Source organism: Amblyomma mixtum, chromosome 10 (assembly GCF_055824585.1).
Source record: "Amblyomma mixtum isolate Tamu chromosome 10, ASM5582458v1, whole genome shotgun sequence".
NCBI classification, from domain to species: domain Eukaryota; kingdom Metazoa; phylum Arthropoda; class Arachnida; order Ixodida; family Ixodidae; genus Amblyomma; species Amblyomma mixtum.
The window spans coordinates 157452913-157478350 of NC_143021.1; the positions used below are offsets into that span (position 1 = coordinate 157452913).

At 48.4% G+C, this 25438-nt stretch overlaps 1 protein-coding gene across 1 annotated transcript in view; it reads right to left on the reverse strand.

Moving 5' to 3' along the window:
* The window catches only part of LOC149327463 (kelch-like protein 10), a 156201-nt gene that overhangs the window by 22903 nt on the left and 107860 nt on the right, over positions 1–25438 (reverse strand). The window contains exons 7-9 of the mRNA XM_089564890.1: positions 13737–13908; positions 4619–4776; positions 2536–2714 (exon numbers count right to left, since the gene is read on the reverse strand). Of these exons, the coding sequence (XP_089421016.1) occupies positions 2536–2714; positions 4619–4776; positions 13737–13908 (509 nt within the window). The remainder of the gene's footprint in view (positions 1–2535; positions 2715–4618; positions 4777–13736; positions 13909–25438) is intronic.

Here is a 25438-nt window from a genome sequence, read left to right on the forward strand (position 1 = left end):
GCAGCATGACCTCGAAACCCACAGGCATAGCAGATGGGTTCGTTGTCCGGGGTGTGCCTTGGGTTCATGACGGCGTGGCGAGGCGGCCGGTAACGACGGGTAGGTGCTGGTGGTGATGGCGGATGCGCGACGGTTGGGTGAGTTACGTAAACGTCGGGGCGCCATCGTCTAGCGGCAACAGCGGCGTAAGTGAATGGGGCGGTGAATGGTGGAAGCCGAGGGCTGGAGGGCAAAACAGCAGCGACCTGCCCCTGGATAGCGAGTTGAAGCATGGAATCGAGGGATGATGGCGCAGGGTTTCCAGACGCAGGCAATGACAGTTGGCGGGCCAGCTCTTCCCACGTAAATCCTTTGATCTCGGGCAGCAATGCGTAGGGGTCAGAAGCGAGACTTCGATCAGCCGGCGCGGGAAGCAACTCGTCATGCACGCCGGAACGGCGAGTAGCGGCCTGCTATTTCTTCAGGGCATCATAACTTTGGAAAAAGGGTCAGTGACAAAAAAGTATCGAGAGGAAAGCGAACATAGTCAGTACGGTGTATGCCAGTGGAAGGCACTTGCAGTGCAGAAAGGTATGAGATGAAGTAAAGAAGACTGTCGGTGCGGAGAGACTCGCAAGAGATGTGAAGAACGGAAGAGCAAGGGGGAATGTTGATGCCTTCGGCAGCGAGAGCTTCAACCTAAGCAACAGAGGGAGTAGCGTGCGGCAAAAGATTCGGCACAGAGGAAAATCCGACTTCAGCTCGAGGACATACGATACAAGCTTCATGGTGGGAAAGGAAATCCCAGCCCAGATTAACAGCATGCGAGCAGGAAGGCAGCGCGACGAACTCTATCGTGTAGAGGGAGTCCTGAATCAAAACCCGAGCGACACGCACAGTGGAGGGCTTAATCTGCTCAGGGCTGGCCACGCATAGCGATTGTCCAGCAATCGGCGTCTTTACCTTCTTTAACGAGCGACAAAACTTTTCGCCCGTAACTGAAATCGCAGCCCCTGTGTCCACAAGCACCATCACAGAAACGTCCTCGGTAGAAACTTTGGTCAGATTAGAAGGCGGTATGCGAGACCTTGGAAAGTTTGACGGGGACATCTCGCCACAGTAACTACGGCGCTTAGTTTTCCTCCTGAGTAGTATTGGGCCGACGTCGCATAGGAGAGCCGGAGCGGCGCTTCGGCGAAAATGAACGGTGTCTAGAAAGGGCCGAACGGTCAGGAGAAAAAGGACGACTGGACGGCGGCTCAGCATTCCCGGAGTACTGACTCATGGAACACCAGCAAGCGGGAGCTTGACAATGTGGCATGGAGGCTGGGAGACGACGACGGCAAAGCCGTGCCACATGACCATGCAGGCCGCAAGTGTAGCAAATAGGTCAGTTGTCGAAGGTGCGCCAGGGATTGCTGACTCGGGCAGCCAATAGAAGATTAAATGAACGGCGGTACAACAAGGACACTAACAAGAAAGGGACACTACATGCGCATAGTGTCCTTGTTGCGCCGCCGTTCATTTCATCATGCACCAACTCGCCCCTCAGGCCGCTATTCCAATAGAAGATAAGCGGCCGCCACTCGCTCAGATACTGGAGGCTAAGAGTAGCTAGGCGGTCGAGGACTGGCAACGACGTCCCCGTATATCAACGGGGTGGAGACAGGGGTGGCGATTGTGCGACGACGTCGGCGTACGTAAGCGGAGCGACGATAGATGGTGGTGGATGGGCGGCGGAACAGCTTCAGCAGCGTACTTTTGAATGGCAACCAAATATGATCTCGCTCTATAGTATTTGACCACACAAGTCGGGAACCCCGTTTCGAACAGATTTCAATTCTAATCGAAATCCAATTGTATTACAATTTTGCACAATCATTTAACAAATTCTAACGGGTAACGAAAGCGACCGCCAACCGGGTTTTTGATCCAACGAGACTTCAGTGCTATTCCTTACCACTCGTCTATGCGATTTCTAGCGAGGTGAATATTTAGTCCTATAAGTGAAAATAGTGCGAGGATTAGCCATGGCCGATAAGAGATAAGGAAGTGAAAGAGAGGACGAAATGAGGTGCCTGCTGTCAGTGACGATGTACTCTAGAGCGTATGTGCCGCAACACTAGGTGCACAGAAGCAAACAGAGTCGGCACGTCAAATAAATCATTGTCTGTCTGCATTTCGACATATCTTATATCCACACTCACCTCCTCTTAGCCCCACTGGAGACCACGATGAGTATTGGCACATTAGTTCAAGCAGGCAATTAATGCGTATTATTAACGAGAGAAAAGAGAGAGAGCTGCGAGTTAGCGCTTGTCTGCGTCGTCCTGCGAGTCCTTCGTGCTTCCTTCGCGCTATTCATCCTCAATTAAAACTGTGTAGCTCTCTATGAAATAAACCAGTTGTAAGTTGCGCATTGCAAATGTCGTTTGTGTTTCCTCGTTTTCGTCCCGTCTTTCGCGCAAGTAGTACGTACTCCTTTCAAGCTATTCATCCTGAACGTTCACCAACTCGCCCAACTTTTGGTTTTGATAAACGACAGAAAAGCCGTACTCGAGGAGAGCCAAGAGTAAGATCTGTAGCCCCCGATGACATAGATTACGTCCCGGTAGGCCACCACCTGGGCATAGCGACGGGGAATGGACATCGTGAGCACCCGGCTCCATGCGTCCGTTGAAGGGTCGTAGCACTCCACGGTATCCAGATCCCGGATTCGAAAAACGCCGCCGACGCTGAGAAAGGGTCAGAACATCAACTATGTCAGGTGCCAAAGTTGTTATGGAAACAATAACGGTACACCGGCATTTTAGACAAACATTCACCTAAATAAACCGTGACTTTCAATGCCAGCAGGCCCGAAAGTGTTTGTGACCAACGAAACAGAAAGAAGTTCCTAATACAGGAGGTTCACCTCTTCTTTTTTTTACCTGGTTTCGTCTATTTGATTGGCGCACGCGTATTATCAAGGATTCTGCGCCTTATTCACTTTCACATGGTTACTGTTACTGGCCGCCTGCGAACTGCGCAACTGTGCAACTGCAAGCAAAGCAGTTTGTTCTGGCGTTGAAACCAGAAGTAGCTAAGCAGTTACGACCGATCTTACAATCATCTATCAGACCACGATAGAGAGGCTCACAGAAAAGGTTGAAATAAAAGAAAAACCACGCAGCCCGCTATGAAAAGGAACCTGCACAAGTGATAATCTGAAGAGCCAAAAGAGCGCAGCATATAACAGAGATGTACTGTGAGGATGATCTGCCCGTTAAAATTAATAAAGAGTTGAGTAATAGAGCAGGACTCGGCATGTGCTGAGGAGATTACCTCGCGACTTGCAATCTCGGCTTGTTAGTTAATTTTCGTCGAGAAAAATTAGTGCAACAGACTAGGAAGACAGACAAGACTCACTTCGCCCAACTGTAGCGGCCCTTAGCTACTGCAATATACAGTGATTAAGGAACAAAAAAATGCAAGATTAAAAGCATCACGTTGCGAAGAAACCAAAAGCAGCAGCCGCGATGCCCATGCGAACAGTTGCTTTTCATTTTACTTTGTTCAGCCCATGGTGCCTCTCAACTCGCCGTCTTTCATGCCTTAGGCGGGACAAATAGCTGTCGCAAATATGATAAAGTGATTCAGTTTGCAGCTGTCACCACTTGAGGAGTCATTTCTTTCCCCGTGCTTGTCTCTCGCGCTGCTTCCCTCTCCCAAAAAAAGAAAACGTAGCCTGGCCTGCAGAGAATCCCTGTGCCAGTAAGATTAAGGCAATCGCTGGGATGACGCCGCGACAGTTGCAATAGAGGCCGCAGCAAATGCCAATGGAGAGGCTTTAGCGCTGCTCTAGACAGGGCGCTAACTAGCGTTTTGGTCACACATAATAACCAATGCCATTGAGGCGACACCCCCAAGTATGAAAAGCGTGGCTGAGGTGGAAGAGTTATCAAGTATTACCGTTTACAGCTACGGATACGGCCCGCCCCTGAAATGCCAGTAGCACTAGAGAGCATATCAGATGCATGCAAACCTACCGAAACATTTTTGAACTGCGGCGTCCAGAACGTAATCGTTCCTTGTCCATGATGCTCATCCGGTATTTTTTTCCTGCCCTATTCGGCGTGGGACTGTTCACTAACACCAGGCGCGCAGCAGCAATATTACAGTTTTAAAATTATACTTGAAAATGTGGGCTTATCATGAAGACAACTAAGCTCCTAATAAGCTTTAAGCAACACATTTAGTCACCGAACTGCTGCACGGCCAACCGTAGACTTCGAGCAACTTTCTGATCACAACAGCAGCCGTTTCAAAGAGCGGCGCCCAGCGATTGGTCTTTATAGCTCTTTACGCATCGTGACCATCATGCCAGCAAAAACAATGCTTTAATCCTCTACCTCGCCTGCAGAATTTACATCATTTGCATCAAACATAGCTTCACCAGCGAAAACACGAGACACCAGGAAAAGAAGAGCACAGGACAACGCTGTGTCCAGCGTTGTCCTGTGTTCTTCTTTTCCTGGTGTCTCGTGCTTTCCCTGGTGAAGCTATGTCTGATGAACACTAACTAGCCCACATGGGTACCTTGTTACACAATTTTCCAGCACCTGCAGTCTTGTGACACAAAGCAAGTGATTGCTCTCACACGTATATGCGTCCCCGAGCAACTGTAGCAGAGGCACAGCTCCGCGCGCCGGTCATGGAGGCCACCTGGCACCATCTGTTTGACTTGGCATCGTACCGCTCGACAGTGTCCATTTCTGTGTATTCATCTCCTCGGCCACCCATGGCGTAGATAAACCCCTGCGGTGACGAAATAAGACAGAGTCAAAGCGAAAAAGCAAAACGATTATCGATGTGTTACGGAGCATCTACACACGGTGCGCGTCAAAGCTACGCTTCCTGACAGCGAGTTAAGGGTTAGCCAGGCACAGAAAACTTGCGAAGCATGTTGCCGTTTTATGTGCGTTTATAACCTCCCCCTGTATGTTCTCAAAGAAGCCAGCCAAACAATAAACAAACATCATAACCTATTAAGAAGCATTATAATAATATTTGCATGTCCGGGTTAGGAAGAAGAGAATATTTTTTGTGCTGTCATTAGCAGCACCAGGAGCAAATACTCAAAAGAGAGCGTTGACCGTATGAGTAAAGGTGGGCATTTTCGCTTTACCAAATTCTGCGCCTCTACATGTCTTTCAGGAAAGACAGGAACTTATTTGACGTTGAAGGGGCATAAGCTTTATGTACAGAAACGACTATGTAGAGCGCCGAGCTCGGAACCGCACAGTGCTTCTTTCGGCGTCACGCAAACCAAGTTCACGGTTACTCGAGGACATTGTCTGTGTGCAGATTCTAGCCGAGGCAAGAACCACTACGGTGAAATGGCGATAACACATCGCATGTTTCGCGTCGCATCTACACATGTAAAAGTAAAATATATTAAACGGAGGAGTTCCAATGTTTACCATAGACGGAGTTTATGTTACGGCTTTTCCACTTTCCTTAATTTTCCTTGTGTACGGATTGTGTAGGCCGCGTGTAAACTGAGCACCGGCCGGAGCGAGACCATGGTCGTGGTCCTCCTGCAAGCGGGCCATATGCGTTCTGACTTGGGGGGTGAACTTTACCCCATCGCTGCGCTCAGCGTGCCGCGTCGCGCGGTGATCCCGTAGCACACTGTAGATGTCGGTTAACAAAAAAATCAGAATATCATATCAAGGCAGAAAGCATTCGGAACCCAGCGGTTTTTCATTACATTTCCCTAAAGACATAATTTGGGTTCGCTGAATCCTAATTAAAGGAATTCATGCAAGCTGTTTTCATGCAGGCGACGCAGAAGGCTCCTCCTCCTATTGTTGCCGGTCAGCCACTTCCTCCACCTTTGTCGCCGTTAGTCCCACCACCAGCAGAGTTCGTGTCCCAATAGTGATCAGTGAAGCTAGTATCAGTGAAGAGAGAGAGAGAAAAACTTTATCATGGCAAGTGTGTTTAGACCCCCCTTGGGTCCCTGGACCACCGCACGGTCCCACTCTACGTCGTAACGTTCATGCGGTGTTTGTCCATGACGTCGGCACCCCGAAGCACCGCAGCAAGCTGCGATGGCGGGTCCGGAGACGAGAGCACGACCTCCCAGTCCTCCCAACTTGATAACGCGGGCTGTCCCTGCGGGGGAGGATCAGCAGGGCAGCCGAAAAGGATGTGGGAGAGTGTGGCGTGAGGGTCGCCGCACAGGGTGCATGCAGGGGAGGTGCCACAGTAGAGAGATAGCAGCTGAGGGGATGAGAGAGAGCGGGTCTGGAGGCGTCTCCAGAGGATCTGTTGGGAATGGGTAAGAGAGGGGTGTGGAGGAGGGTAAGTCCGACGGTCCAAGCGGGGCATTTGCGTGAGCTCTGCATGCGCCCGCTCTCTCGAGAAACCTGGACCGAGGCCGTCCTGAGCCCGGCAAATCAAACCTCGGGCCAATTTATCGGCAGCCTCGTTTCCTGGATTCCCAGAGTGAGCCGGCACCCACTGGAGCTCTACCCTGCGTGGTAAGTTTTTGGAGGGGGTGTTCAACAACTTCCAAGCAGGGGCGTGAATCCTGCCTCTCGCGAAGTTGAACAGAGCCGTTTTGGAGTCGCTAAAGATGTAGTTTGCATTGGAATGTACAAGGGCTAGGGCGATGGCGGTTTCCTCTGCCTCCTCAGACGTACAGCCCGAGGGAAGGCGGTGTGTGAGGGGCTGTGCTAGGGCTGGATTGTAACCAACTGCTACAGCTTCATGAATTGTGCACGCGGCGTCTACCCAAATGGCGTCCTGGGCTTGTCCGTAATACTTGTGTAGGGCCTTAGCGCGAGCCATGCGGCGAGGGATGTGGTATTGGGGATGAATGTTCCGGGGAAGGGGTTTCACAACGAGGGGGGTATGAATGTGTCGAGGAATAGCTATAAGGGATGTCTGATTAGCGGGAATGTTGATGCGAAGGGACGCGAGAATATGCCTGCCAGTTGCGCTCGCGGCAAGTCTTAGATACTGTGTCTGAAGGTGCGCGTCTACTAGTTCCTGAATGGTGTTATGCATACCTAATTCAAGGAGCTTGGCTGTGCTAGTGCTGCGGGGTAGGTTTAAGGCTGCCTTGGTTGCTAGACGAATCATGGCGTTCACTCGCTCTGTTTCTATGCGGTTCAGCTTAAGATATGGGGTGGCGTATAAAATGCGGCTAAGTGTAAAAGCATGCACTACTTTCATGCTATCCGCTTCGTCTAAACCTTTGTGCAGGGAGGATACGCGGCGTAGAAGTTGCAACACGGATTGCGTGGAGGCCTTGAGTGTTTTAAGGGTATGATCGTTGCGTCCGGAATCCTGCAAGTAAAGGCCAAGGATACGGAGGGTGGGGGTGACGGGGATAGGGGTTCCTTGTAAAGTGATTTGAATGGGCGAATTAGCTGCAGATTTCGGTCTTATGAGGAGAAGCGCGGATTTAGAATAGTGATCAGTGAAGATGTTATACCCTCAGGATCGTCGAGTAGCCAAGTCATACACATTTTCAATTCTGGCATGCGCTCTGATCCTCTAAACTATATACTCATTTCGTTGACTTATACGCTCTCCAAGCTGGTTGAACACGGAAAACATTAAAGTTTTCATTACCTTAAAGGTGACATTGTATTGAAATATCAGCAAGGTTTCCAGAAGAATTTTGTTGTGGCACTCAACTCGCTGGATTTACTAACGACTTATTTGCTTTTTTAGACGCCGGGTTCCAAGTCGATGTTTTGCTTCCCTATTTTCCGATGCATTTCATTGGGACCCCCACCATAAACTACTTCTCATGTTACCACACATGAGTATAAACCCTGTCGTGATCAGGTAGCATGGTCGGGCCGGAAAGGGGACGAGGAAGTCGGAGACGGGGGTTACGAGGAGACAAAGAAAAGCTTTTACAGGTATTTACATGATGTACAAATAAGCAACTGAGAATGCCTCTCAGTTAAAGGCAGCGTCTTAGGTGACGGAAATATAGATGAGAGGGGGTCGCAAGCGGGAGTCCCCCAGCAGCACTTGCTGCCGAGTTTAATAGGGTCTTCCTTCCCTAAAATCGCTGGATGGGGGCCGGGCCTGCCGCAGAAGGCGTGCCCCGAAAAGTTCACTTCTACTAATCACACACTCTCTCACCAGTGGGCACGCCCAAGTCATGTAATGAAATGAAGAGTTAACTGCGCGAAAAAGTTAGGACACCAGGGAGACACATTCACGACACTTAGAAGCGCAGACCGCGTCTGACATGTGGCTACCGCAATCAAACTTGCACAAGAGACCACCAAGAGATTTCAGATCGCACAGATCGCACAAGAAATTTGAGAAATGAACTAACTATACCGGCAAATTCTTTTGCAACATATTTCTCGTACCACGGGCTCTTTCCTTTATGCCCAAGCAAGACAGGATGCGGCGATTTCTTGTGCAAGTTTGATTGCAGTAGCCAAATGTCAGTCGCGGTCTGCGCTTCTAAGTGTCGTGAAAGTGCCTCCCTGGTGTCCTTACCCTTTCGCGCAGTTAACTGTTTAATTCAGACATGAACCAAATAAACCGGCAAATCCTTTTGCAACATGTAATGAGCTTGAGGATGAGGGGGATTCCATCTGTGTCGCACAGGCAGCGCGAGTGGCATTCCCATTGTCTGCAGGTGGTTGTACGAGAGCTGCAGGTGGTTGCATGAGGGACTTGTGTTCCCACACATTGCAGGTGGTCGCACATTCCACGTCAGTGGAAGGCCAAGGCTACATGCAAGGCCATGTGGGGTAGGGAAACCGCTCGCCAGGAAGTTCTCTTTTGACGACGGATAACATGATGTGACTGACACCCGGGTCCTCTCGGGAGGGTAAATTACGGCTGCCCTTGGCAGCTCTTAACGATGGGTGCAATGGCATAGCTGCCCTGGCCGCTTTCAGGTAGGCATACTGTAGCCACTGCCATGGCTACGCCGGACAAGAGTTAGCGTTTTAGTCTACTTAGGCTGGAGAGCATTCCTGGCTTACAACTCTTACGTTTTAGCATGGATTAAACACTTCCTCCATCTTGCGTTCACTTCACTTCTGTTAACGGTTTCAACTATTCAATGGCTCAAGTCACAGCTGGTGCGCCACAGATGAGTTGTTTGGTCCTTTTCATTTCTAATATTTATCAATGATTTACGTAATTACTTTCTCAAATTAGACAGTTTGCTGCCGACTCCGTTGTGATCGAGCCACTAAGAGTGCCACTGACCGGAAATCTGTGCGAACTGCCCTTGATCAAAGGAACATTTGGTGCTCATCGTGGCTAATGACCCTGAATTACTCTAAGACAAAGCTCGTCTCATTTGCAATAAATTCTTGCCGCATCCCAACCTCATCAACTGCTAATGACATAACTCCGGAGACAGCTTCCACTTACAAGCATTTAGCAGTTCACCTTCACTCCGGATTAACCTAGAATTATCACATTGACTTGATTCTAGATACTACTAACCATTCTCCTGGCCTCCTAAGACGAAACCTTCCCCCTGTTTCTGCGCAGTTGCAAGAACTTGCTTATACTACCTCAATTCTTCCGGAAATCGAGTACACTTCAGCCAAATATGGGACACAGATCAAGTCTACGTCATAGGTAACATCGAATAGTTGGAACACCCTCTGCTCCTTTCATTTTTTCAGATCACTCACGCTTCCTTAGCTTCACGGCTTTAAAAGCTCGTACTGAACTTGATAACCTTTCCCATCGTCGCAAACTTGCTCGCTTCACACTTTTTCAAAAAATTTGTCATCAGCCGTTGCATCACGACGATTTCTTTCTCTCGTTCTCAGCAGTCTACACACCTCGTGAGCGTAATTTCAATATCAAACGCAGCACACGCTATACCTAAACTTCTGCTAACAATTTCATCCCAAAACTGTCATGGACTCAAACTGGCTGCCTTCTACAGCCGCAACCGGAATCAATCCTAAATTATTTCATGAACTTTTAAAAAAGGAAACATGTAATTTTTTTCTAGTTCTGTTCACCGCAATGCGTTTGATTTTTATTTTTCGTGGTGTTTATTATGTTAACGTCATGTTCAGTTTGCCTGCTGTAGCTCCGCCATATTTTGATACTTGTTGCCCGATCATTTGTTCCGCTTTTCTTGTTTTGGTTACTGTTCAGTTTGTCATGAGAGATATCCCCTGTCATCTTAGCATGTTTGTTACCCTCTTAATACCCTCGTAAATAGGGCCTTGGGGTTTCTATAAATTATAAATAAGAGTAAATAAATAGTCTTTCTCTAAAGGGGCCACAATATGGTAACGAATTAATCTTTTAGCTTGTTGAAAGTAGCGACTTCTATGACTTTTTAGGGGAGCTGATTTTTCTTCCCAGCTAAAGTTTCTGCTGTCATGAAGTTTGGAAGAGGCGGTGGAAGGGACAGGGATTCTGGATGGTGAATTGGCAAATCACCAGACTTTTTACTTTCAGCACTTTACGAATTACGAATGGACCCCGATGCTTAGTTGTGCATTCTGGACGTTCTTCACCCGATCTACTATCTACTGACCCGCCTGCAAAGTCTAGAAAGAGGGTGAGCAGGAGAGCAAATGGCGTCTCTCCCTGCCCTTTTTCCTATTTTTTTTAAATTATGAGGCCTGGTGGACGTAGAGCCTTACATCCACTGTTTGTTGCGAACCGCACATCTCCTTGAGGTGTGGTTCCTACCTCGTCTGGTTTCTTAATCGAGGACAGGAGTAAGACCGGGTACCTAGAGTTAAGTATAGTGTCTCTCTCAATAATGGGCTAGCTGGATATGAGTAACGGATTGCTAAATGTGGCCTGGACTATTTTATTTTTACTACTATTGAATGCGCTGACTCACAAGATAAGAGTGGCTTACTGGCCATTGGTTCGAAGGTCCAGCAGGCGTGCTGGGCCACAAACTTTCTAGAACACATTGTTACGAAAGCCAATGCCGATAATCAGTCTGGTAATATGGCCATTCATTGTAGAGCCTGCAGTCCCTGCCGCTGCATATCCCCGAACTCGAGGAAAGAAATTTTGCCTAAGAACAAAAACCAACCTTCCGAAAACATCATACAAGCAGCCACTTTCAACAACATAAAAGATGAGTGCGTGAGCACACCGACAGTTTCCCTCTCAGCAAAAGTATTCTTATTCCTTTCTGCCTCAAATAATACGGGGCATCTTATTGGATATTGCCGGCAATGTTTTCTCCTGCCCACCTTTTACAATCTCGCTCGTCTTAATTTCCTCTAAACACATCTATCTCATCAAAGGTTTGATCGCCTACAGGTTTTCCTGATGAACGTGATGGCCAACTTTTAGCCGTGTCATCTGTTGACTTCCTTCACAGGGTATTCCTGTTCTTTTTGTAGTTTTGATTGTTTTTAGCCTTTTTTCCTGTCATTTCTTTAGCCGCGTCATTTATTGAATTTCATTACGGCTTTTGCTACGCTGCTTCTTTATTGCTTCGAACTTTTGTCCCTCTTGTAGCTGTGTTGTTAGTTGGCTTTTATTTATTTATTTGTTTATACAAAATGCAATAAGGCCCATCTGTTTGAGGGTACTGCATAGGGGGGGGGGGGGGGGTTCATACATGTAAAAAAGCGTAAACAAATAAACCTCAATTTCAAGAAACGACCACAAAACAGATGAAGACATATGAGTCATTGCAAGAAAAATACAAAAAACAAAACTAAGCATTGAAACAAAACAGGAAAAAAAAAACTTGAACAGAGCAGCAGACAGTAACGTGAATACAAGTTATACAATATCTCAAAAACAACGGCATGAAAATAAAACGAGAATCATAAATAACAAAACACAACACAGAAACCAAATGCGCTGGTAAGTTAAAAATGTACCCAAAAATTTAAGCAGAGGTAGTGGCAGCTAATAAATTATAAAATTTATCTGCATCAGGGAAGGTAGCAACATGTGAAGTCACAGCATTCTAGTAAGTTACATTACGAGGTACGAATGAATGCGCATAGTTTGATGTACGACATGACAAGCGCTTAACTTTAAATGGATGTGAGTGGAGGTCAAAAATGGAAGAAGGCCAAAAAATTCATTGTGGAGTAATTGTGTGATGATACAGTTTGTGAAAAAGTGATAAACGTGCAGCTTTAAGACGGAGACATAGATCCTGAAGATCAGCGCGTTTCTTCAAGGCTGTTATGCTGGTATGACGCGAATAATCAGAGAAGATAAAACGAACTGCGCGATTTAATCAACATCGGCTTAGATGGGTTTTATTATGCTCTTTTTTTGGCTTCTTTCCGGCATCTGTCCCCCCCCCCCCCCCTTTTTTTTTTTGCTTTTTCCGGCTCCGTTACTTTTTCTTGGTGACGATAAAGAAATGATGGCGTAGCTTTTGGTTCTTCAAATTTTGACCTTTGATAACTTTGCGTGCGTATCATTCCCTTAGTTTCTCTGTCGTTATGAACGGGCGGATCGGCTGCATTTCGAACTAATGGGTTCAGTTAGCGCAGTTGCGTCCTCCTTGCCCACGTTCGTTGCTTGCCAGCGCTGTTCTTCTCAGATTGAGTCTTGTTGGTTGCCCAGATTGCCATGTCGTCAGCTAGCTCCTCGGTAGAGATGCTTCGCATGTTTGCCGATGAGCGACCACTTTGGATCATGAGGACCGCTAAATTGATAGGAATATCCATATTGTGGACCAGCGCAAAACGAACAATGGACGAAGGAAAGAGAAGACGACACGGGCGCTGTGTCGTCTGTGTCGTCAGCGCCCGTGTCGTCTTCTCTTTCCTTGGTCCATTGTCGGTTTTGCGCTGGTCCACAACTTGCCCAGCAAAACGTATTGTTAAATGATAGGAATATAATCGACGGAACACAGTCACCATCGTTCAATTTCATACCAGCTGACCGAAGCGGCAACGCCAACAGAAGTATGTCAGGAAGCTTTACTACGAGGATCGTCGTGGGCCGTGGCTTTGGTGGACTTAGTAGTGCCTTCTCATCCATTTTTTCCCCGGGTTATTTTTTTTCCGGGTTGGTGATAAAAATACCTTTTCAGGACGGCTCTGTTGTCTTGATGGTGCTACCAACCTCTCGATTTTTTGCCTAAGCATTGATTATTTGCACAGATGTAATTAAATTCGTGCCACTGTCGTCCGATAAAGTAGAACTAACCCGAGGATCAATTCTGACTCTAACTATAGTTCTGACACTAATATTTTAAGAACAAATTTTAAAAGACCAAAAGAATTACAACACAGATTTCAAACCACTTAAAATGAAGCTGAAGCAAGTATAATACACTGTTAGCAGGTTCCAAGACGGGATTACGGTAATTATGTTAGTGAAAGGCTAGCCGTTTCGGCTAGCCTTTAGCTCAGTTCGTAGAGCGACTGCTCTGCTGAAGCGGTGGTCTCGGGTGTGAACTTCGGCCTAGGACCAGTTTTCCGTTCACTACGATGCTTCTTTGGAAGCTGCATAGCTTTCATTAGTGGCCGTAAGGCTGCTGTTCTGTGGATGTCAACGAGCAATTACTCCCTCACCACATAACTGAGAAGTAATTAGCTCACTTAACGTGTGGGAAGACAGAATATCAGACCATGATGCAACCTCTAAGAGGACTAATGAAGAAGTTCTAGAGTTAGAAAAGGCAAGCAATGATGGTTGTTTAGGGTAAGAGGAGGCTCCGTTAAAAACCTCTCAGCGTTAAAACGAGATCAATAGAGAACAAATGCGTTTTAGTGCCCGTGGCCATCCAACGAGCAGAAGCTTGCCTGGAGAACAGCCAAGCAGAACTCCTTACGGGCGAATGCCATGCTCGCCTTCTGGGTCCACTGGTTGCGGTTGACGTCGAAGCACGCGACAGAGTGGGAGCTCTCGGTGCTGCTGATACAGCCGCCCACGACGTAGATGCAGGAGTTTAGCACCGCCATGCCGTGGTAGGCCCTGTGATGGGAGAAACGGAATGTCCATTGACAGGGGTAAACGCCATAATGCACCGAGGAAGTCCAGGTACTGAGTGAGCGAAGAAGGACGCTCATCAGTCGTGTTGCTCGATATTCTTGTTCCCTGTTTAGGTATAGAACACATAACACATAAAAGGGCCGAAGAAAGTTACATGTGTACGACGTTTTCTTTCTAGGTATTTTTTGCCATGTTTCATAAATGCTACATAACAACATAAAAACATAGCACAAGGACACCAAGCAAAGCAAAGTAGAGGTTTTATTGTCTTAAGATAAACGGGGAGCACAATACCAGAAGAGACACCGTTTGCTTGAATGTTTTTGTGACATCTTGGATTTCTTGCGATTCGTGTTGCTACTAGCGGGAGATATTGGTACTTATCCTAGGCCGGAGGACGTAACGCTTGCGGAGCAGTTTGAAGTGGTTCCAAAGGACACTCAGGAGGGGAAGGAAAGAACGCCGATGAAACAGAATCCAGAGGAAACAGATAAAAAGCTTGAGGGAAGCAGTATAAGGCACAGCGCAAAATAGACAGGACTAAAGAAGCGGACAGACACAAGCGCTGACTTACGACTTACGGTTGTATTGCTAAGATGGCGTAATAAATAGAACCTAAACGCAATCAATACGTGGCATTGCATCGCTGATTGAGTGCGCCAACAAAACGTGCCTCCCGTAAAGATGTGGAAAGCCGTATTTTTGCGGTAGTATCTTATGTACATAAGGTATCGCACAACTTGAAAAGAATAGCCGGGAAAGCCCGTGTGTGAGCCTCCTCTTCCGCTCCTAACAAATTCCAGCGCCTTTCCAAGAGAGTCAACTGTGAAAGACCGCCACCTGCAGAATCTGAGAAGAATCATGAATTCCTTCATGTGCCATGCCGAAACGATGTAGTGTAAAAAACTTAGCTATTCACTGGACATTGCTATATCGGACAAACAGGGAGATACGTGAATGGCCGCTTAAGAGCACATGAAAGCCCCTTGGCACCACACCCAAAAACTAATCTTGCCTTACATTGGCTTAAGTGCAGATGCCTCCAGCTTTCAGTAGGACAACCATTTTGTGCAAGCAGAGAGGCCAGCGCACGCGGGAAATATTTTAAGCGTTCCTGGTTCCATCAAGAGCAAGAAACGTGCGTGAGCAAACCATGTCTTGGGCTCGCTCAAAAAGAAATTGAGTATCTCCGCGGCTAAGTGACCATAGTGCAGGTTTTACCTCTTTCCTTCTTTCTTCCTGTTTTGTTGACGCACTCAATCTGTGATGCAATGCCATGTGTTGAGTGTGTCTAAGTTCTCCTGTTTATTGCGCCATCTTAGCAGTAAAACCATCAGTCGTAAGTCAGCGCTTGGGTCTGTCCGCTTCTTTAGCCCGGTCTATATTGCGCTGTGCTGTTTTATGCGATTCATGTGAAATCTACTAACAAGCCCAGACAAGTTTGAAGGAATTGGCAAAATGAAAACAAAAGGTCGCGAAATCGACTAAAAAGGTCCACGAGTCAGATAAATTAGGTTGCTGATCCAATCTTGTCGTGTAAGCTGTTAGGCAACACGAAAATGAGACGCACGAAGCTCTCCATTGGTGTTGAGAAAACAATCTTTGAAGACAAGTTAGGAGTAGAAATGACTGGCATCGAAAGGTTCCTCACTCTTGGCCGCTAACTAACACACTTGTTAGTGTCCTTGTTGCGCCGCTGCTCATTTCAACATGTTATTCTGGATAGTCCAGAACAAACCTGGAAAAGCAGTAAATGCGTTGCCTTATGACTCTGTGCTAGTGAATATGTGTCAATATAATTTAAGAGAAAGAACAAAAGTAACGTTAACAAGAAAACAAAAATTCAAAAGAATGCTTCGGCATTCAAAGCTCGTAAATGGTTGTAAGTGCCCTCCGTAATTTTTTGGCTACAGGGACAAAGCCAACATACTCTGCAATTGCAAAACGCTAAAAGAAATGAGGCATCAATTAGCTACAATTTTTCGCGAGCAAAAAGGAAAGCTGCGAAGAAGTTTTGGGAAAGAACGCAAGTGCATCATGACCTGAAAAAGAAAATGTATGTCCTACGAAGTAAAATTGCTTAAATTCCCGCTTGTACACCTGGGACGAACAAACCAAATGAGATAGTGTGAGCCGAAAAACGAAAGCATGGACGATGGACCAGCCACGCGAATTCGAAACAGCCGTCAACCCCAACGCTTATCAACGTTGGGCACTCCTGAAAAACAAAATTCACTCTTACAGTACCGGGAAATGTCACTTGCGGGACTGGGACATGTATGAACTCCGATATAAGAAACATAGGAGTCTCTCTTCCGGGTTGTACAACTGTTCGGGAAGATAAGGCAACTAGAGTCAGTGTTGTTGCTTTGTTCCTGAGGCAAAACATAAGCTGCTCAGTAGCTCCTGATGTTCCAAGTGGATAGAAGTGGTCTGGTGTAGGATTCTGTAAGCCTGGGCCATGCATGTACTTTCGCAGGGGGCGCCTCTACACCCCCTCCCCCCCCCCCCCCTCCCCCAGCTGAAGCGTTTAGTCTTGAAAACATTCTATAGGACATGCATGAGCATATATTGGGAAGCGCCATAATAATGGATGGAGACTTCAACCTCCTGGACAGGAACCAGAGCTGTTCGAGCCCATTCAATGTAGCAAACATTACCTTGCTCAGTTTCCTGCTTACCTTCAACCACACCCAAATTGTTTTAAACGTACCCGTGTATGCACGAGAACTCAAGCTTTACCTTAGGACTTACTATGCGAAGCATATTAGCCGCACAACCGAGCTCTTCCTTGCTGCGCCGCGCACGGCCGCGTAGCTACCACTTGACCTTGATCGGCGCACCACGTGATATGACGTCACAACAGCTGTGAAAGCTGGGGCCTCGTGCGCTCGCTTGCGGACGCGCAGCCTCCGCCGGCGGCCTAACTCACGCTCCTACCGCTAGGAGGTACTGACGTCACGCAAAAGGCGACGCACTCGTTGAGTCAGTTGAGAAGCGAGATGTCGGCCAGGGAGAGGGCGGCTCGCCAGACCGCAAAACTATGCTTCGCACCCTAGGCTTAACCATAAGCTAAGCTAGGCCATTTTTATGCGAAGCATATTAGCCGCACAACTGAGCTCTTCCTTGCTGCGCCGCGCACGGCCGCGTAGCTACCATTTGACCTTCATGGGCGCACCACGTGATATGACGTCACAACAGCTGTGAAAGCTGGGGCCTCGTGCGCTCGCTTGCGGACGCGCAGCCTCCGCCGGTGGCCTAACTCCCGCTCCTACCGCTAGGAGATACTGACGTCACGCAATTGTATAAAAGGCGACGCACTCGTTAAGTCAGTTGAGCAGCGAGATGACGGCCAGGGAGAGGGCGGCTCACCAGACCGCAAAACTATGCTTCGCATCCTAGGCTTAACCATAAGCTAAGCCAGGCCATTTGTTTTCTTAAGCGACTATAGATATCATTTAATGGTTATCTGACCACGGTATGGCTTTGTGCGTACTATTGATTCACTGAAATTTCAATTTAAACTATTGGCTGTCATGCTATATATTAAAGCAAAGCTTCTAATGGTTGTTTGTTCATTCTTCAAAGCTGCCGGCACACGGCTTTATCGCGCTGTTTGTGGTGCAAGACGCGATCAGGTGTATCTCGATTCATCACACCCAGGTGGGGCCGTTCTATGTTGCTCCGGAGTGTTGCGGTTACTTTGCTCGCAGTATCTAAAAAGTTCGTCGTCACTTTATTCTGAGCATTGCCTAGAGAGGTGGCCATTCTGTTCCACGACCGCCGAGCACGTTTTTTTCTACTGCCGTCGCCGGGTCATTGAGTTTCTTGTGGGCGCAAGCGAGCCCAATCAACAGTTCTTTTGGAAGCCCTCTTTGCTCTCTTCCTCACTGCCGGACTGCCGTCCCCACTACGTGACATCTGGTGGAGTTGCTGCAACGTCAACCCGCCATGGTTGCAAAGATAAAGCCTGCAACTCAGTCCGCATGGCTCGTATTCCAACAGCCCCGATAACTGCCAACTTTCTACACACTACCTCATGGAGACGTGTAAGAACGGTTGGCCCAGTTTGAGTGCGTGGCAACGTTCAACAGGCGAGATGATCAGACCAAAGTGCCGTACGTCTTCTTTGTCCTGGATGGCGTCACCCGAACATGGTTGAAGAATAATGAGAATTCCCTGCAACACGGGAACAATTTAAGAAAGCACTCTTCAATACATTTGCTAACATCCTCTGCGAGGAAAGAGCCGAATTGATGCTCCAGATGCGCATCCAGAAGCGAAATGAAATTGGTCATTGATACGCAGAGGAGATAAAACGCCTTTGCAAGAGTGCCAACTCAGAAATGACCGAAGACCAGCAGGTCGCCTTTCTGATGCGTGGCGTGAAGGAGCACCTATTCACTGGACTGATCCTAAATCCTCCACAATCCATTGCTGAATTCGTGGAAGCAGTTTTCAGAGTTGAGGAGACCATTGACGCCCGGTCTCGGCAGTTCAATTGACCATTTCAGTTTCTGTCGACAAGCTCCTTAGATGATACAACTACAATGGGGGTAACCTGTGGGATGCAATACGCCAAATTGTTCGGGAACAGCTGCGCCGGATGCTGCCATTTTCCCACCAGCCCCATGCAGTGATAAGCACGGACATCGTCCGCAAAGAAGCGCAACATGCTCCCGGCTGCCTGTCATTGCCGACTACAACTACAGCTGAAGCCATGACGTACGCCGCTGCACCACGCATTGCTGCGCCCCGAACAGACCCTCCAAGACCTCTTGGATGGGAACCAGATATCGCAGAACGAAGCCCCCTAGCTCCCGTACGCCCCCCTTGAGCGACGCACCGGCTCTAGGAAATACGAGTGGAAGACTCATGGCGTCCGCCCAATGAGCTTTTATTGTGGTTATGCTGGCTACATTCTTCATCATTGCCGTACAGACGCATCGGCCCACGCGGTTTCGCCACTGACGCTCCCCGACCGCGCCCGGCAAACTGCCATAGGAAGTCGATGACGTGCCTTGTAGGTGGGAGTGCACGCCCTCAAGCCATCTGTCCCGTTGCCCATGGCGTGCGCAGCTACGCAGCCGTTGTGCGCGGATGGTCTTCTAGCCACCGTAGAGGAAACTAAACAAGGCAACCTGCGAAGGTCAGGTTGACTGCAAAAGAATCGACGAATATCCTCCCCCTACCACGCCTCAATAAGGCGCCGCACCCACTACACTGACACAGCGTACAAGCATGAGGTCGACCACGAGACGATCAGACTTTGGAAGAATGCCGCCGTCCAGAGAAGCCCCGAAGGCACGCCCTACTCACAATTCACCTACTCGGCGCCGAGAACGACGTGAAACGCCAGAGCCAGGACATCCGAATTAGAAGTGGCTATCGACGGCCGCAGCATAACCGCTCTAGTGGAAAGAGGAGCCGATTGTTCGATGATGAACGGAACATTGTCCGCGCAGCTCGGCAATGTGACGACAGCTTGACGACAGCACACAAATCCGCACTACAGGAGGCCACCTCATTAGGCGATTGGGACGATGCACAGCGCCATTGACTGTGAACGGACATACCTATCCTCCGATATTTTCAGCGCTGCAGCAAAGTTTCCGCTACGTGATACTGGACGGGGATTTCCTCAGTGAGCATCAAACGATCATCGACCTTCGATTCAAACTCGTCACGCTTTCGACGAACGTAGTCACGCCTTCGGTGGCAGCCACGGAGAATCACCTTTCCCTGAGTGTCCCCGATGAACAAAGCGTCCCACTGTGCTGAAACATCATGGTGACCGAAGGTGTCGCATATGCCAAGAACATGGAAGCCATCGTCAAGGGGAACACGGAGTTGCGTCTAGACCGAGGAATAAAGACCCGACTATTCCCTTTCTCCATAAAATCACCAGCATACGAGATCCCTTCGCCCTCAAAGACTCATCCGGAAGAGATCCGCTCTCCCAAGATAATGCGTTTATCCTCCACATCAACATAGCGCTGCCAGGGCACACACAAGACCAGATATACCATCTCATTCAGAGATACGGCGGGTGTTTTTCTGCGTCATTTTGTGCCTTTCTCTATCTCCGCCACGAGTACTATGACTTCTGTGTACTGTTCTGTGAGGCTCAGTCAGCATCAGTGTAATCTGGTTACAGTTGAAGACACATTTTATGCACTGCCTGAGGCAGTTTGTGCACAAATAAACAAAACTTCACAGGTAAGCACCATTCGTTGGAACCCGCGAAGTAATTCGTTCAAAACGCAAAAATAAAAGGGTGGGACTATCCAACAATTAATGCCAAGCAACAAACCGCTGCCAAGAAAAATTAATTAACAAGACTGCTAAAAGAAACAAACAAAAGTAGCCAGACGATTTTGCAGTGTAACGCTGAGCATTTTATCAATCACTAGCTGCAGAAATTCTAGCGCTTACCCAGTCACGGAGATAAGCTTCCAAAACAATTTTCACTGATGGAAGAGAGCAAACAGCCTAAAAAGTTTAACGCATTCTTCCAATTTGCATTTAATCCCATGAAACAAGATTCCCGTCCATTGCGATTTTCACCAGCGACGGTTCAGCCCGGCAGCAAGGATTGCGTCCCAAGCCCCACCCCCCCTCCCCACATACACACACATTTATCTGTGTCTAGTCTAAAACTGTGAGAATGCAGTGATTGTGCCAATGATAATTTGTTCGCGGAATTCAAGCTCGGGTACTAGCGGGCCGGTTGCTCGCCGCGAGACATTTCTGTGCTTCTGAAGAGTGGAGAGCTGTGCTTGTTGGTTTACGATCATATTGGGAACAGCGCTAACACAGGACGGAACGAGAACACAACAAATGCGCTGTGTGAGCCCTTCTCGTAGTCCCTCTCCCTCCTTCACGCGGACATGGTTTGCGCCTGTGCCGCATTCTGCGGTCGAATGCTTGGTGACAGGTGTGGCTTTTCGAAGAATGCCTGTTCATTGCCTGCAGCCAAGTCTACCAGCCAGCAGGCTACCCCAGTAGGTTGCACCAAGAACTTCAAATCACCGACCACACTACCGAGTTCACTTGGCAATGGTTGCTCCTTTCGCTACCAAGAAAGCGTGCAGCACCACCCGCCCTACAAGAGGTTCACAAGATAGGTGGCGTCAAATTGCCCCCGGATGTCCTGAACACCCTCGAGCGAGGGCCGAAATTCTGCACCGAACCAAAGGTCGATAAGACAGATATTCCCTGGTGCGATGGACTGCCTCAAATGCGAAGACGAAGCCTAAAGCTGACCGATGCATTCTGGAAGGTGCGGAATTTTTGCCCTTCCGTTCCACGTGTGGACCACGCATTGACGTTCCGGGGACAGTGGCTTCACTAAAATCTGCAGGCATAAAGCTTTTCCAGCCTGATAAGGAAGGTGAATTTGCGGTTTTGAGTTCGGAGGACTACAGCTACAAGGCGAAAGAAGCTATTCTTAGCAACTTTCCTCAGGTCAAGGTGCGTCCGGGGAAACGCGAAGGCCGAAGCCTTGAGGAAGTGTGAAGAAGCCGACCTAACTAGACAGCAACGTCGATAAAGAACGGCGGCGAAAAACTCTGCCTCGACGCCTTCTTCAATGCCAAAACACATAAAGAAGGGTGCCTTTCCGTGTGATTGTTAGTGAGCGCTGCACCTGACAAAAACCGCTTGGCGTTTACTTGAACGATTGCCTACGAAGACTAGGTAGGGCGCAGGTCCCTACCTCGTTAGGAATACCGTGACTGTGTCCGAATTCCTGCAGGCATAGTGTACCGCTGTCATGAACCTGTTTTCCATTGAAGTTATGGACCTCTACTAGTCTCTGCCGCATGCTGCGCTACTCGAAACTGGGAGTGACGGCATCGAAAACCACGGAAGCGTGCAGTTCCTGAACGCTGTGCCTGTGTTGTGTTCTCGCTCCGTGCTTTCTTAGCGCTGTACCCAATATGATTTCTGTGCGGTAGTTTACATTTCGTCGCAGCCTCTGTCGGACCCGGTCTCCTTAGTGTTCGGGGACGGTAGGAGAGAGAGGGACGCAATGGGAAAAGGGAGGACTGTGGAATGCAGAGGAGTAGTGGAAGTGGAGAACTTGGAAGTGACGGTGTGCTGCCTGACCGCGCCTGTGTGTGAAGTGTCAGCCGAGAGGTGGTCGGCTCGTCGCGAAGTGTCTGGCCGGCGAGTAGCGACTTCAGTGACTTGAGACAGCCTGACGCCTATTTCAAAGACACTGTAGCGCAGCAAAAGACGAGGACACAAGAAACGAGAGACGAACACCACGAGCGCTCGTGGTGTTCGTCTCTCGTTTCTTGTGTCCTCGTCTTTTGCTGCGCTACAGTGTCTTTGAAGTATGTACCAACAAGCCCAAAAAGCCACGCTACTGACGCCTATTTCCGAACGCTATCCTGAATTCTTTCCTTCAAAAGTTCCTTGTATTTACATTTTCTCTCACATGTCATAGCGGATGCTGTATGCCAAAGCTAAAATTACTTTCTTCAGTCTTGTGCTCATGGCTGCTACTGTTGATCCGCTCAGTTAGTAAAATTCTTTTAACTCTTCTCCCCTACTGCAGGGTCATGTCTCCGGTCATCGGTTTGTCAGGCGTGGACCTATATCGCCGGTTAGCCACTAGGACGTGCTTTAAATCTGGCACTTGAGTGCAGATGTTTGTCCCTTTTCCCCTTAATCGGCAATAGAGAGTGTGGAGACGATTGGTGGCGTGTTCCCGCTTCGTGACACCCTGGGAATGGCATTACGCATGCTTTCATGAGAGAAAATACAGATCAAAACGATACGCTGGGCACAACAGTCATCACTGAAGCAGGAGTGTTCTCACTAAACTCAGAGAATAAAAACAGCCCTGCCCGGCACGGAATCGCGAGCTGCTCCCAGAAACGTTATGCTGAGCTTATGGACATATACATATGCCTTCTGTTCAATAAAGCAATCAGAGAAGAGTGCCTTCCAGCAAAATATGAAAATGAAATTTTAAATATAGTACCTGTCGACAGATCGGAAGATAACAGTTCCCATTGAAATTATAGGCCGATTTCTCTCACATCTACTTCGCGCAGATCTTGGAACACATAAGTTGAAACCCACTCCAGAGTTCGTTGAGCTGAATGATATCCATCCCCATCAGCACTGATTTAGCACTTAATAATACTTGTACGCAGCAGTATACGGAGCAGTTAATAATACTATTAAGGTTGAAGTGGGTTGCTCGCAGAAAGAAACCGGTCGTGTTGAGGATTGCTGCTATTAGGTGGTTGCTGGATATGAGACGGACTCCCGTTTAAAACCAAGCCCAGGAGCCGAATCCGTCATTCTGCGCTAGGTTTAGAAGCTCTGCATCTTCGGCTGTGCCGTGGAAGAAAGATTTCACTGTTAGTCATTTCTATATTAGTTGTCACTCTGTTTAATATGCCCTACATTTTGTAAATCTCCTGTATATACACGTCAATTCATTCTGTCTTAATCGCCATAGTTTCAAGTCCTCATTATACCGTCCCCGACAGGTCACCCTAACGTTACTGGCGCAGTCAGCAAGGATCATGTTGCTATCGGAAGACAGCACAGGAGAAAGAGAACGGAAGGAAGAGGCAACGTACCAGCAACAACAAGCCAAGCACTTGTGGCCTGCAGAGAATCCGGACGGTGAGCAGCAGCTTATCGACCGCGAGCAGCGACAGGCTTTCTGTACTAGCAGCGTAGGTGACAAAGGTGGTAGGATAGAAGACGTAAAGTGGCGGCGAGCAATGCCTAGTCATCGGAGAGTAGTCAACGGACGTCATTTCCTATAGATTTGTGAAAGTCGATGAGGCCGAAGGGAAAACAAGAGCTGATCGCAAGTGGCCAGCTTAAAGAGGAACCGCAGCGCCCACCACGGGACAGTGAGGTTTAGCACAGAAAGGATCAGCTTATCCGGTCTCACCTTTCACCTAATTAATTTTTCTGAGCATGTGTATAAGGCAGGAACGCAGGAGCCAATTTATAGTTCAACGCAGTCAGCCATAGGTGACCGAGACAACGAGAAATATCACTAGGAGAACTTCATGGAAAAGGGCTCAGTTTTGGGAGGAGAGCGTCGTGATTGAGGGAGCTGCAGGCTGAACTGCAGCGGCTAAAAACTCAAAGGCTTCAATCAATGACATGAGCTCCCTGGGATTGATCGGCCTATTAGGAATCGTGGATCGGATGCTAGTAAGGGTATGCGGGGCAGTAGGCCGGGTGGTGCAAAAACAACAGACATAAAGCCAGAGGTTGCGCCGCCTCTGATAGGTATTGACAGGGTGTGTGAAGTAAGCGCAAGAAAAGAAAGTTAACTGGGAGCTGGAAAATCTTGTAACATGGGTAGTGAAAAAAGCATCCCTAAGAAATGCCATGATGGCTTAGAAAACGCCATGGTGGCGTGTGCCAAGTTGCCTCATGTTTCGTTGGTGGTCGTCGAAGAGCGAGACAACGGCAAGAACTTATGACCTGCAGTAAGCCGGATGAGATCCGTGCAACCATCGCAGGCAGCCGGCAGTGAAGGTGAACCGTTGAATTCAGATAACTGTTATGATGTCAAGTTAGAAATGCCTGGAAGAATCCGGATGATTCTCAAATTTTACTCAAGTGCGATGATCTCGAGGGCGTAGATGCAGTGATCCACCAATCGAGCGAAGTATCTCAGTATCAGAAGGCAGCCGCAGGTGAAGATTTGCAGAGGCCAAAAACAAAATTTGTCAGGAAAGTCGCGAGAAACGGCGGACAATGTTAGTAAGGGCAGTACAGGGAAGGAGTTGTCAGTGCGAAAGCAAAGCTTCGTTTGGGAAGCACTTGCAGCGGCCACTAAGGCGCACAGTGGTAACTCTGCATCAGAAGTACAGGTCGAGAGTGCACCCATAACAGTGATCTCAGACACGGACCGTCATCGTTCTAAGTCATCGGACCGACTTACAGAAGGCCCGGTCGGGTCACTAAATGACCTAAAGCCGAACGGCACTCAGACAGGCAGCCGAAAGACGGCTGGGTCAGTGCTTGAGTCCGATAACAATGTGCGGCGGGTGAGCGTTAGCCACGCTAGGCGGCGGCGTCAAATGCCACGCATTCAGACGGTAAAGGCAGCTTAGAGCGAATTCAGACGGCAAAATGCAAGGGATTGAACCATAGCCGGACTCCATGGCAAGGCAAACGCGTCGGTAGGACCACCTTTCCTCCCGCCGCGCCGTCGGTCAAAGTCGCCGGCCCGTAAGTTTCGTTAAAATTGCACGGCGGCGGACAGCAGAGCTCGCTACGGGCCGCAACAAAGAACACCCCCCCCCCCCTCCTCCTCCAAGAGACAGCACGACAGTGATCCTTCCGGTTAATCGTAATATGGTAAGCATCGGAACCACAACTGGGCATAACTGAATTTTTTCTAAGGAGGCGCCTCATTGACCTTTGAAGAATGGGACTGTGAGGTCTGTGCACAGTGATATTTTTAACTTGCATGAGGGTTTCGAGTGCATTATCAAAATTCTAAGGCGGGGCGCGTTAA